Source organism: Drosophila serrata, unplaced genomic scaffold (genome assembly GCF_035046125.1).
Source record: "Drosophila serrata isolate PLE 108 unplaced genomic scaffold, ASM3504612v1 contig_291, whole genome shotgun sequence".
Classification (NCBI taxonomy): domain Eukaryota; kingdom Metazoa; phylum Arthropoda; class Insecta; order Diptera; family Drosophilidae; genus Drosophila; species Drosophila serrata.
The window spans coordinates 1-14,233 of record NW_028257189.1 but is presented as its reverse complement, the minus strand read 5'-3'; the positions used below and the strand labels follow the sequence as shown (position 1 = coordinate 14,233).

General features: G+C 40.9%; 1 protein-coding gene across 1 annotated transcript; it reads right to left on the bottom strand.

Moving 5' to 3' along the window:
- Positions 1–4,440: 4,440 nt before the first annotated feature.
- On the bottom strand, positions 4,441–12,945 carry LOC110184525 (sodium/potassium-transporting ATPase subunit alpha-like). Its single transcript, XM_020953099.2, has 4 exons — positions 12,422–12,945; positions 5,021–5,195; positions 4,734–4,966; positions 4,441–4,669 (listed from the first exon to the last, which is right to left on the bottom strand). Exons 1-4 carry the CDS (start codon positions 12,928–12,930, stop codon positions 4,549–4,551), a joined length of 1,038 nt encoding a protein of 345 aa, XP_020808758.2. The 5' UTR covers positions 12,931–12,945; the 3' UTR covers positions 4,441–4,548.
- Positions 12,946–14,233: the final 1,288 nt, after the last annotated feature.

Below are 14,233 nucleotides of genomic sequence, written 5' to 3'. Positions count from 1 at the left end.
TTTTGTAAGTCTTGTATTTTTATTCGCGATAATGCATCCTTTCCCTTAAGATATTCCACTGTAAAATCATATTCTTCTTAGTCAAGTCTCATTCTGGTTAATTTTGAACTCGGGTTAGTCAATGAAAATAGATATGTTAGAGATCTGTGGACTGTTTTTACTGTGAAGTGTTTTTCGTAGACATATGGTCTAAAGTGTTTAATTGCCCAATGTATAGCTGCTAGTTCCTATTCTGTCATGTTTTTATTACTTTCTCCTTTTGTGAATAAACGTGATTCGTATGGTACTGGTAAATGCGTTCCATTATGTTTCTGCGTTAGGATGGCTCCGCATGCTGGTTTACTTCCATCCGTTGTTATGAAAAATTCTTTATTAAAATCGGGGTACTGTAGTAATGTTGGTTTTATCAGTTGTGTTTTTAGGTATTCGAAGGCTTTTTGACATCGATCTGTCCATTCGAATTTCACGTTCTTTTCTGATGCTGATCAGGTTGGGATGTTGAATGTGAACATGGTAATAAAGCTGATGTAGATGATGTTGATGGCTGAGAGTTTAGAGGTGGATCGGATGATAGTGATGAGACTGAGGTGGATGGTACGGATGGGTCTTGATTGAAATGCAACAATGAGTGGTGCTTCATGCGACAATATTTGCAGTGCGTTGACTTGCATTGCTGCAAGCTATGTCCTTATGCAAACAGTTGAGGCACAGGTGCAACTTCTTTGCTTCTCTAAATCGAAGAATCGGACTCAAATTTAACACTCGAGGGCATTTTGCCAAATAATGATCCATCGCATCACAAAACGTACATAACGGAAGATTTGAGTTAGTAGCTGAAGCAATGAATGAGTTTGAGGTTTATTCCCACCTGCTGGCCTGGTGTTTGCGTTACCAAGGCTTGATCCAAATTTTCCATCATCCTACACCTCCACTCCAAGAACGACTCCATAGATTTCCAATTAGATAGATCGTTGATTGACAAATCCTCTTCCCATTTTTCGCGCGAGTGTTGTTGCGCAGTGGCCAGGGTACGGATTGCTCGCAGATGCGAATTCATGCAATTGCTTAACTCCTGAAGACCCTTGGCCGACCTCTTCTCGTCACATTTTAACCCAAATATTGGCTATACGTGTCCCTGAAAATGTAGAACTTTATAATCGAGCTCAATTGCCGCAAAAGGGATTGGGCTTTGGCTCGGTAGAAGTCTACGTCACTTGGCGGTTCATTTTGATACTGAACCGAGTTTTCCGTGTTAGACATTTTTATTTTCTTAAGCGAAAAGAATAAATAAAAGAAAAATGTCTGACCGCTTCAGTATGTATGAACCCGTTTAGTTTTCACCGCACAAATTTAGGGGTTAATCAGCGTCACCGAGATGCAACGAAACCTCAACAATGTTGTTGCAAGTTCTCTGCCTCGCAACAGCGGAGTTTTGGCACACGCGCGTCTATGCTATATATGCATATGTATATATATGTTCAATAGGCGATATTTACGACGCGAAGCGCGAGCCACATTTGTATATAATGTTTGGCACAACACAGCTTTGTATTAACAGGGCGATGTAACCGAAAAACAGCGGCCGGCTATATGCACTCAGCTAGTTATGTACAAGGTATGTATGTGAGTTTGCTTGTGTGCTTATGACCGAATGCCAGTAAGCGACAGCGAAGCAAAGCGATTTGTTCAAACAATATTAAACAGGGAACACCGGTTTGCAGGCTCCGAGCCAAAGAATCACGTCGGGGTCACCAAAATGTTTGTGGGGAAGACAACGAATTTGCCACCCTTAAACAATAATAACTAAAGCTCGAATTTTGTTGATTAAATGCTGTGTATATTTTCGTTTCTGTTCTCTGGTCGGAGCTGCAACTACCGATCGAATGCTTTGCTTCAATATATATAATTACAATTTAGCTTAGATTAAAAGATAAGGCGACAGAAAGAAATAGATAAGAAAAGAGAAGAGCTAAGAGCAGAGCAGGTGCAGGCATACACCTTAATTTCCTTAATTTTTTCTCGACAGCCCCGCTTTTACTCATCACGTGCACTCTACTCACTCAGATTTCTTCGTTTTAAGCCGAGTGTCGCATTCCAGTTGAGTTCCTCGTTTCCGCCTTGTAGCGCTTTTCTTGTTTTCTTTTCTTATTTCCTCTATGCGTTCGTTTTGTTCATCCTTAATTCCTTATTGTGCTGTCATGGTCGCCACGTCCCATATGTTGGGCTTTTATGCTTGTTTAACGGCCGGGCCTTTTCTGCTTACGTAAGTACTCTGTAGTATTGTTGACATTGGTAGAGTGGGTACTCGCCACACGATTCTTTTAAACTACAGCAGTACCCCGAGTCAACGGCAGCAATCTAGACGCAACTGTGCTCCCATCACCGTGAAGGGACGACGATTAGTAGCTACCCTGGGTACCGGAGCTACTCACAGCTCCATCAGTGAGAAGTAGACCCGGGAGGTAAGGGTAGTTAATGGAACCTGTCACGAGCTCAGAGAGGCCTACGGCCTAGGGGCCGACATATACCTAAGAAACACGAGGACTCCCATCATCCATCTCGTGATAACAGTCAACTCGATGAGTTACCGTGGATAAAGATACTCCCGACTCCGAAAATCAGAGAATTCCAGTTTCCCAGGCTCTTGGGTGGAAAAATCCTGGAGCAAAAACTGGTCAAGTGTGACCCCCTATGGGTATATCCCAAATGGAGGATAATCATAAGCAGCGACAATCGTTCGGGCTTTAATCAACTCTAGCCACATTTAAGCGCGCTTTGGGATATGGAACCCCTTTTGTTGGCATATCTGGATGACGCGAAGCGCCGTATCGCGTACGTCCGTCACTTGATCAGCGACACCGGAATCTACACGGTTATTCCCAAGGTCGCCGCGACCAAGGAGCCCTGGTCGCCAACAAATCTCAATAGAGTCGAGAGGAACTAGTTCAATTGCTCAATTTGACAGAGAAATTAGGTAAGCTAGAAGAAGCCGTTCTTCTCTTCAAGCAAGAAAGCACGATGATATAGGATTTTCTTTTGGATGCCTGTAAAAAACAAGTGGAAGTGGTTTTTCTACAGCACAACACGATTAGACCAAAGCCAGAGCACGCACCGAGATGCAGAGGGCTATGTATTCGTAGGGGCCTCTAGCTACCAAACGCACCTATCCAGCGCCTCGACCTCTGGTAAGTGATTGGAATAATGGTCCTTCCTATCGCCAAGATATAGTCAATCACACAAAGACTTTTCCATTTCCCGAAATATACTAACACGCACAGCCAGCGTCGCCGTCAAACACACAAACAGCTTGAGGGTATTTACCAATGGCAGAGGGTCAACAAGTCCGAAATTGGCTACCGGTAAACGGACAATGCTGCCCTTAATTGGGAGGCTATCATGGCGGAGCTAGTCATATTGTCTTGCCGGACTCGACTACCGAAAATATGCGCGGCCTCATCCTCATCCCCAGTCCCAGCCCCGTCACTCTTGATCACTTTTGACAGTCGACTAAATCCCGTCCTTGATGCCGGAGTGGACTACAGTTGAGACACATTGTAAACTACGACAACCCATCGTTAAAAGACGACGACGATTTGAAGGTGACCCCAGATAGCCGTTTCGGGCCATGCTTGTCAAACTCACCATACACCCGGAGAAGGCCGCCCATCCACCATTTTGGATATTTCGGAGGACAAGATCAATCCAGAGGTGGTTCCGAAAAGCGTCAGCATCAACTAAAGCGACGCCCGCATCGCAGGGCCAATCCTTACCGGAGTCCAGAGCTGGCGACAGTAAATCGTCGTTATTCGAATTTCTCGGGAACTCATTTGGAAATCCGGTCAGAATCCCTTCAGGAATTTCTAGAGAATTTCAAACGAAGGAAATTGAAGGGTTCCTGAATTTCCTGAGGAAATTATAATCGACAAATTTTAAAAACATTCATTAACAAAATTTAAAGTTAGTAAAATATTTTTTTTTTAAGTGCGCGAGATTAAAATTCCTAATGTATACTGAATTCCACTTGATGTAACCAACTATTTGTATTTAACAACAATATTCACAACTAGAGAACGAGTTAGAACATTTATGACGTGATATTCCATGAGGAAATAAAAAATGAAATAATATCATCAATCATTTAAAATAATAATTTCCGGGATAAAAAATACCAAACCACATTTAGCAAAAAATCAACTGAACCACTTAAGGACTTATAAATCCTCAATATACATATGTATATACCTAAACTTCCAATAGATTGATAAAACCAAACTTTTACAGCAAATACGAAATAATAATAGCCCATAAACAAATAAACACACTACGGGAATTGTTTTAACAAAACAAAGTTTAAACTATTAAAAATGAAAAAACTGTGTCATTTATAAAATTCCATGCAACGGAGTGGACAACAGAGCATCAAAATTTAGAACGAGGATATTTATTTTTCTAAGATCATTTAATTTTGTTAAATTCACAGAAATTCTGACATCATAACACAACGACGGAATTTTTTTATAATATAAGATTATTTTTTTACACCAAATATTAATAATAGGTCTCTTGCTCAACCCAGCCTCCAGGGTTCCTCCTTATAAGAAAGCGGCGAGCCTCATCAAAACAAAAAATTAACAGTCCAAACGGTAAGCCGTAGATCCACCAAAGAAACCTTTAAAGTTTTAAATTATAAAATTGAAGAATATTTAAACTTAGTATAAATCGTTTAAACTTACTTTACGGAATACATTCTTAAAGTTTTTTCAAAAATGGGAACGTAGCATAGGAGACAGGCAATAACAATCTCAACAACCAAAGCAAAATTGAGCACATGATTGCCCATTCCCTGTTGAAAGATTGAGTTTCGACGAGTTTTGCAGATGAATAAGTCAAAAAACTGAGTTACTACAATTGTTACGAAAAACCCTGTGCTTGCAGTATATTCAAGAACCTTACGTTCTCTGTAGGTCTAAAAAAAAATATATATATAAGTAATAATGCAATGGTTAAGATGTAATATTACCCATTCTTGATTATAGCTGTCTTGAAGATTCTCATTATCCTTCGAGTCCCAGTCTTTTCGAATTCCAATAACTCGCTTAGGCATAAATCCATATTCAGCCATTATTGCAAAAAATGTGAAAAAACTTGCCACCGTTTGTATAACTCCAATTTGTAAATAGGCCATTAAAATTAATCTAATAATTAGTAGAAATTAAACATATGTTTCCATTAATAAATATTGTTTACACATACAATATTTATTTTATTTTCTATTATAATATATTTAGTTATATTTAAAGTTATATTTTATTTTTATACATCTAGAAAATTAATTTTTGGTGAAATAAGTAAGCTCAAAAAATCTGGGTAAAAAACCTGGATAAAAAAAGCTAGTAAAACTGACATTGCATTGGGACGGTGAAAGTCGACATGCTCGACTTGAAAGTTTCACCAGGTCTAGGCTTAAAACCTCGTCAATGGAGATCAAATCCGGTAAAACAAAACAGTTGCCTTCAAATTTTATAATGATTGTTCAGTAGGTAGGTGTCTTAAAGAAGTTGGGATGTGCAAATAATTGTGAGTTTGTATAAGTGTATTTAAATCGTTCCAAGCTGGAATTTCGGATTTATTCTATATGGACTGCGCCTACAATGCAAACGTGAGCTTAAAAAGATTGAACTTGATTTGAATGGTTGCCCTTAAACTTGTAGACAACTTATGTTTTACCAACAACCGTCTATTTTCGAAGCGTTCCTTAAGGATTTGTCACGTTGGGATATAACCCTCGTAAGTCAGAGGAGGGTTTGAAACAACTACACATCGCCAGTCGTATGTAAAAGAAGTTGAAACAACCTTTCCACAGTTCGGATTTAAATGCTCGCCAAACCCTGAGCTTTCTGAGAAACGCCCTTTTTTATCAATTCTTGGAGATGGGCGACACACTTTACGTAAACCGAGGAACAACAGTCGTATTTCGACTAAAGCGTTGTTGAGGTGATCGCAATCTCAACTGAACCAGAAGGAAGTTCTCCTGATCCCTTCTCCACTTATTCCTACAGGACACGGATTTGATTCAGTGGTGGGCTTTGGATTTACCTAAGAGAGCGGCGGATTGTGATCTTTCCAAACGGATTGATGGAATCGGAGGTGGTTTATTTTCGCCTTCTATAGGCATGCCAGGATTCAAACTTAGCAACTGATTAGATTTCTCTACTCACTTAAAGGTAATTTAAATAGAAAGCGAATACGTACACACTAGGCCCCGTGGGGAAATTTGACCAAGAGATTGGCCATTGCCAATAAAAATAAAAATCCGAATTCAGGAAAATTTTGTGTTCCGAACTAAATTGATTGGAATCGGGGCGCCATAACCTAATTTAAATTGTAGAGCTGATAAACATCGTTCTTAAAAGTGTACGCCACCATACGTATTTAACTTTACCTTTGGCCTCTAGCAATCTGATAGAATGCAAGCTAAAAATCAAGTGGTTCGAAAAAGACAAAAATAACTATTGCCGATTCTCGGAGTTTGCTTTTGCTTCGCATCGACGATTATTATTCCCACAGGGTTAGTCGAAGTGTTGGGCAAGACACGAAGAGATTTGGTGATGGTTAGCACGCTGTCTGATGAGTTGGGTAGCGCCGACGAAACGGTCGTAAACACAAGTGCTACTTGCCTTTTGACAAGTTTTCTTTGTTGTTTTTTGGCAAAGCCGTAACTTGTGTCAAAGCGAAAGTTCAATAAATTTCCATTTATCTAAGGATCAAGAAGCGTTTTCTGCCACTACCCGCAAATAATTTAAAATCTAAATACAAATAAAATTAAACTAAAATTAAATTAAATTACCTTGGTTTCTGTGAGCCCAATAACCTGAGATGCGAACGAAAGGCTATCAGAATACAAGGTAAGAAGCTTACTACGTAAGCCTCTTGCATTCTGATAGGAAATACCTAGGGAGTAGGTTAGTTTTTTAGGTCGGGATTGGAAGAAGTAGAAGGCGCAGTGGTATAATCAGACCTGGGAGTTATTCCTACAGGCTGCTTTTTCTTCGCTTCGAACTCCTTAAAAACGTACTCAGGCCAGAAGTTGGTAGAGCAAATAGTTTTAAAGAGTTCGTTAGGGACATTTATTTAAAAAATGAAATATCCCTAGCGTAAGAAAATTTAAACTTTTCCACCTTCATCTTTATTTTATCGGCTCTGGTATTGCCTTGTATAGGTCAGGTTAGGTTAAACCAGAGGCCCTCCTGAGGGGTCCAATTATAGGCCAGTATGGCCATTGTTTTCACATGGTCCTGGAGAATCTTAAGCGGTGTTAAAATCCTTTAGGATCGCGGTAGTTTTTGCGAAGGCAAGTAGATCACCTGGTGACCTCTTGGAGGCATCTACTAGTGATGCCAGTACTGGGGCACCTATGTTCTGAGATGCTCCAAGGTTACTGTTGCCTCAGATTCATCACATTTCCTGCAGTTGCCGCTGTTGGTGATGCCCAGCTTGACTGCATGCGCAGCAGCCAGGCAGTGACCCGTAAGCATTCCCACTAATAGTCTGCAGTCTTCCTGATGGCGAATATTTCCGCCTGGAATATGCTGCAATGGCTTGGTAGCTTATACGACAGCCACGCTTTAACTCCGTCTTCCACCTTAGAGCCGTCAGTGTAAATATTGAGGTGTCGAGCGTGGTCCTGAACCGTTTTCCAGTCTTCAGGTCCCATAAATATTGATGTTTTTACATCCGGGCAAGTTTTAGGCGTCATGTAGTTAGATACACTGCTCATGGTTCGACCAATTGAACTGTGCCCGTATCCTTTTGTTGCCATACTTCCTATAGCTACTAGGGGCTGTGTGGCCTTTCCCGCGGTCAGTTGCGCGTGGATGTCCAAGGGATCAATTCCAATTCATTTTAATTTTCATCTTTCCAAGTGAACGGACGTGTTTTTTTTCTTGCGCTCTCGTTTTGTATTAAAGATTGATTCTAACCACCGGGGTTAACTTAAATTGTCTAATTTGTGTTTATAACTTCCCGTTCATTTCGCGTGTGCATGCAGCTAATCTAATTTGTGTACATAATTGGCTTTATTTTCCAATTTAGTTGTGCTGCTAGTGCTAGCTTTTGCATATTTTGCATTCCTTTTGGTGCCTTCTTCGTCTAGATTTTGTCTGCGCCGTCGTAACAGCTAAACGTTATTGCTATCTACTTATTTCCCACGCTCTCCCACTCTCTCGCTTTAGCTGTGCCGCTGCTCTTCTTATCTTATTTGATCTCATACGCTTTCCTGCTCTCTCGCTCTTCACTTCCTTCTTCATAGCTCTGTTGTTTTTTTCCAAGTACAAGTACAGTGGTAAGTCCTTATTATGTCCGGAAATATTGTCTGTTTCGTCAAAAACTGCAAAAAGGCAATTGCTGCAGGTGACCTTACAATCGGCTGCTGGCTGTGCGACAACGTCATGCACGCCAAGTGTATTGGAGTTGCAGCTCGGACGGTGGACGATGTAAAAAAAAACATCGGCCTGCGTTTCTGTTGTGAGGCCTGTCGCGATGTAGAAAGGGAGATGTCTTTCATGCGGCAAACCAAAAGCGGTTTTAAGGGCATTTTAACGAGTTTTCGTAAAACTCTTAATATGTTCTTGGCGCTGGACACCCAATTTAATAGCCTTACGCTATTAAATGAGTCTCCTAGGCGCAAAAAAAACTGCTATTGGTGGGCAGCATGTAGACGGACCCCAACTACCTGCAACAGGCTCTCAGCAGCAGCCTCCCACGGCACAGCCCTCGACCTCAGCATTAATTCCAAGAGTGCTGAGATCGAGCGCTAGGAAAGGTTCGGTATCCGAATGTGCAGCGGGAGTGGCCGTACCGCCGGTGATTTCTGTTTTGTCCCCTGTGGGGTCGCAAATATTGACCCCTCAAAGTCCCGTATATAATGATATATCTGCCCAGGGTGTCAGGCCCGGAATACCGGCCGACAAATGCACGGCAGATAACCAATCTGCCTTGCCAAAAGCCCTTATAGCGGTTCCACCAACGCGACATATTTTTGTCTCGCGGCTCTCCCCTGACCAAACATCGGAAGATGTTCTCGCCCTTATACAAGGCCACACCAGAGACGAAAAATTAAGATAAAGGTGGAAAAGTTCAAATTTTCTTACGCAAGGGACATTTCATCTTTCAAAATAAATGTCCCTAACGAGCTCTTTAACACTATTTGCTCTCCCAACTTCTGGCCAGAGTACATAGTTGTTAAGGAGTTCGAGGCGAAGAAAAAGAAAAGGCGGCCTGTAGGAATAACTCTTCCCAGGCCTGATGATACCACTGCGCCTTCTACGTCTTCCAATCCCGACCCAAAACACTAACCTACTCCTTAGGTATTTCCTATCAGAATGCAAGAGGCTTACGTAGTAGGCTTCCTAACTGGTATTCTGATAGCCTTTTGTTTGCATCTCAGGCTCTTGTGCTCACAGAAACCTGGTTAAAGCCGGAGATTCTGAGCTCCGAAGTTTTTCCAGCTGTGTTCACGGTATATCGGCTAGATCGCCCTATCAGACGCGGGGGTGGAGTTCTCATAGCGGTGGACTCCTCACTCACGTCAGAATTATTAACCTTCGAGGAATGCAACGATGTTGAATTCCTCTGTGTGAAGCTATCTATCAAAGGTAGCTCCATTTTTTTTTACCTGTTCCTACATACCTCCACTGTCGGAATTTCCTATTTATTGGAATCACCTTTCCGCTATTCAGATGGTTTCCGGTAGACTTTTGGATAGAGACCAGTTGGTAGTTCTAGGAGATTTTAATATCCCTGGTGCTATTTGGTGCTCAAATAATTCCACCAATACTCTCCATACACCTACACAACATGACTTTATCGCTGGCTTGTTTGACATTTCGCTGTCTCAAGTCAACCATGTTCGATATTCCTTACAGCGCTTGCTCGATCTTTGCTTCGTCTCTGATCCTGCGAGAGTCAGTTTAGCAAGGGTGGCGCCTCTGACGCAGCCCGAAGATCCTTATCATCCAACTTTCGATGTGACTCTTGATATTGGGTGTGACGTACAGAATATTTCTGACCGTCCAGCCAATAAAGTCCTATGTTTTCGCAAAACGGACTTTGAACGGCTGAATAATTTTATAAACGAGTTCAATTGGTCTGATCTATACATGTGCACTGACATGGCTGTTGCCGTGGATATTTTTTACAGTGCCATGAATTCATTTTTTACTGAATGTGTTCCGTTATATTATCCGCCAAGCTCGAATAAACCGCCGTGGTTTACTAAAGAGTTGAGCCGACTTAAAAATAAAAAATCTAGACTGTATGCTAAATTTAAAATCACCGGTTCTCAATCTGCCCTTTCATCTTATTTAATCAGCTCGGTCAAACTTTACCGTGCTGAACGCGCAGTGTTATAAAAAGTATTGAACTCGTTGTAGGGCCCAGTTCTCACAGGACCCAAAACAGTTTTATAATTTCGTTAACACTAAACGTAAGCCTAAAACAAATCCTTCCTCGCTTTCATTTGAAAATTCTAATGCAAATAATGATCAGGCAATAGCCGACCTATTTTCGCAGTTTTTTCAAAAACCTATTCTAGCTCTTCGTATCTACACCAGACCTATTCCTACGACATACCCAAATCAAACTTAATATTATGTCCTAGCCTAAACGAAAGCTCTCTTCTTTTAGATCTTCATCGTGTCAAGCCAGTTTATTCGCCAGGTCCCGACGGAATTCCTGGCTGTGTGCTTAGGTATTGTGCCGACGCCCTGTGCTATCGCCTTCTGAAATTGTTTACCTTGTCCTTAGAAACCTACCACTTTCCCGTTATTTGGAAGGAATCGTTTATTATTCCTCTCCACAAAAAAGGTAGCAAATTGGATGCCAGCAATTATAGAGGAATCTCTAAGTTGTCGGCCATCCCTAATTTATTTGAAAACATTATCACCCCTCACTTACAGCACCTTTGTAGATCGGTTATTTCTCCATGTCAACATGGTTTTATTAGGCGAAGATCAACAACAACAAATCTACAAATCTTGACTTTATTGATCATATTTCGTCTATGGTGAATAGAGCCAGGGGTGTGCTTGGATTTATTAAACGGTGGTCGAAGGAATTCAATGATATGCAGAGCATTGCCTGCCTCTGGGTTCTCTCCATAAGCATTTTGTAGGTCCTCTTTTCCATGGCTTGCCAACACACTAAAACCCCGTATAGCAGAGTCGGACGCACCACCGATATGTAGACCCCATGTATCAGAGCGGGTGAGAGGCCCCATGTGCTGCTGAGCAATTTCTTGGATGCATATAGCGCAATGGTGGCCTTTTTCACTCTCTCTAGTACATTGGGTTTCCATGCCAGCTTGCTGTCCAGTACAGTGCCCAGTTATTTGACTTGTGTTTTCGGGGTCAGCCTGGTTGAGTTTATTTTAGGGGGGATCCATGGCGGTACCTTATATATCTTTGTGAAGAGAATGAGGTCCGTCTTATTCGCATTGATATTGAGTCCTACGTTGTCCGTATCTCCCTGAGTGTTGATTCCATGATCGAGCTAAGGGTCGATGGACATACTCCCGTGATAATTATGCTTATTGACGTGCCCCACGATTTTATTTTAGTCAAGTCTATGCATATGTTTATAATTCCCACAACTCTAACTCTAACTATTATTATTATTATTATTATTTTTTGTTTTTTAGTACATTTATCTTAAATATCGCAATGTATGTTTAACATAAAACCTTTTAACTTAAAAAGTTTTTTTTTCCTATTTTTATTTTCTAGTTTTTAGTTTTTATTTCGCACTCTGTTTAATTCATTTAGTGCTTCATTATTGCAAGGTTTCTTGCCCGTTAGTTTTTTGCAGTTCAACTCCTCTATACGTAGTCCCTGCAAAGATCTTACTCTACTAAGAGTGGGTGGATTCATGATGGATGAATCAGATACCTAAATTACAGATTCAATTTCTAAATTTAAATCTTATTATTATACGCCATTTAGTGGCTGCGCCCATCTTAAATATTGAGGTTGTATAGTGCACTATATTCTTCTTGTCAAGCCCTTATATTTGATACCCATATTGGTGGGATTGATAAACAATTGATATTAGCCATTTGGTAGCGGCGGCCATCTTAGATTTCAAATTTGCATAGTAAATTGTATTCTACTTGTTGAGACCTTTCATTTGATACCCATGTTGATGAGATTGATAAATCCTAAGTTATCCGCCATTTTGTAGCTGCGGCCATCTTGAATTTATAATGATAATGAATAAACATAATTGTATTGTCACCAAAATCCAAAGTGTATACAAAATTTCAGATTAATCGGTTGACAGGAAGAGGGTGAAATTTGAATTACTAAATTTGACCCAAGAATAAATAAAACAAACCGGGTGAGCTAAATAAAACTGTTTACTTACTTACTTCTTATTCACCAATCGGTCTTTGAAAGGATCTCTCGGCATGCGGGCCATTATATCGGACTCAGCTTTTTCATAAGCCAGCGATATAGCAGGCAACATATCAGTACCAATATCAATACATAGGATTGCTATAGTACCTAAAGCCAATGGAATATCAAATACAACAAAACATAGAAAGGGCATTATTTCTGGTAGGTTTGACGTCAATGTGTATGCGATAGATTTTTTGAGATAATCAAAAATAGTTCGGCCTTCTTCAATCCCTACAACTATAGAGGCGAAATTGTCATCAAGTAAAATCATATCAGCAGCCTGCTTGGACACATCAGAACCAGAAATGCCCATTGCCACACCAATGTCAGCTCGTTTTAGGGCTGGTGAATCATTCACACCATCTCCCGTGACAGCAACAATTTCACCCCGGCTTTGACAAGCTTCTACAGTTATCAACTTTTGTTGTGGGGACGTACGTGCGAAAACAATGACTGCATCCAAATCCTCAGCGTTCATTTCCCGTAGTTCCCCTCCATGAACTACAATAGCAGTCGCTTGACAGGGGTCAACTTCTTGAATACTTACACCATGTTCTTTGGCAATGTCCTCAGCAGTGGGTTTTGTAATGAGTGAGTTTGTATAAGTGTATTTAAATCGTTCCAAGTTGGAATTTCGGATTTATTCTATATGGACTGCGCCTACATTGCAAACGTGAGCTTAAAAAGCTTAGACTTGATTTGAATGGTTGCCCTTAAACTTGTAGACAACTCTGTATACTGCTTTGCAGCTCCTTTAAGGCGACCCCGGGCAGTTGGGGGACCGTCTGTATGTTTTACCAACAACATATTTTCTATTTTCTGTCTATTTTCGAAGCGTTCCTTAAGGATTTGTCAAGTTGGGATAAAACCCTCGTAAGTCAGAGGAGGGTTTGAAAGAACTACGCATCGCCAGTCGTATGTAAAAGAAGTTGAAACAACCTTTCCACAGTTCGGATTTAAATGCTCGCCAAACCCTGAGCTTTCTGAGAAATGCCCTTTTTTATCAATTCTTGGAGATGGGCGACACACTTTACGTAAACCGAGGAACAACAGTCGTATTTCGACTAAAGCGTTGTTGAGGTGATCGCAATCTCAACTGAACCAGAAGGAAGTTCTCCTGATCCCTTCTCCACTTATTCCTACAGGACACGGATTTGATTCAGTGGTGGGCTTTGGATTTACCTAAGAGAGCGGCGGATTGTGATCTTTCCAAACGGATTGATGGAATCGGAGGTGGTTTATTTTCGCCTTCTATAGGCATGCCAGGATTCAAACTTAGCAACTGATTAGATTTCTCTACTCACTTAAAGGTAAATTTAATAGAAAGCGAATACATACACACTAGGCCCCATGGGGAAATTTGACCAAGAGATTGGCCATTGCCAATAAAAATAAAAATCCGAATTCAGGAAAATTTTGTGTTCCGAACTAAATTGATTGGAATTGGGGCGCCATAACCTATTTTAAATTGTAGAGCTGATAAACATCGTTCTTAAAAGTGTACGCCACCATACGTATTTAACTTTACGTTTGGCCTCTAGCATTCTGATAGAATGTGTAGCGCTTGCTCGGTATAAGACACTATTTATTAGCGCCATCTGTTAGTCGATCATATGTCGAAAGGCGGCTTTGCCAGTGTAGCAAGCGTAGGTCGGCTAGGGCCCGAAAGATCGGGTGAGAGAGCAAAAGAGGCATTTGTCAACGGTCTCCCCGTTTCCCCCACTTTCACATTGGGTTACCGCCACTTTTCCGGCGTCATCTTCCAGCATTCCATTTTTGGC

What these genes read in the sequence shown, in the direction of transcription:
- LOC110184525 (XM_020953099.2), bottom strand. Translation starts at nt 12,930, where the DNA reads ATGAACGCTGAGGATTTGGATGCAGTCATTGTTTTCGCACGTACGTCC. An exon ending in ACAGCTATAATCAAGAATGG is followed by an intron (nt 4,967 to 5,020) that starts GTAATATTACAT and finishes ATTTTTTTTTAG; the next exon opens with ACCTACAGAGAACGTAAGGT. An exon ending in TTAAGAATGTATTCCGTAAA is followed by an intron (nt 4,670 to 4,733) that starts GTAAGTTTAAAC and finishes AAAACTTTAAAG; the next exon opens with GTTTCTTTGGTGGATCTACG.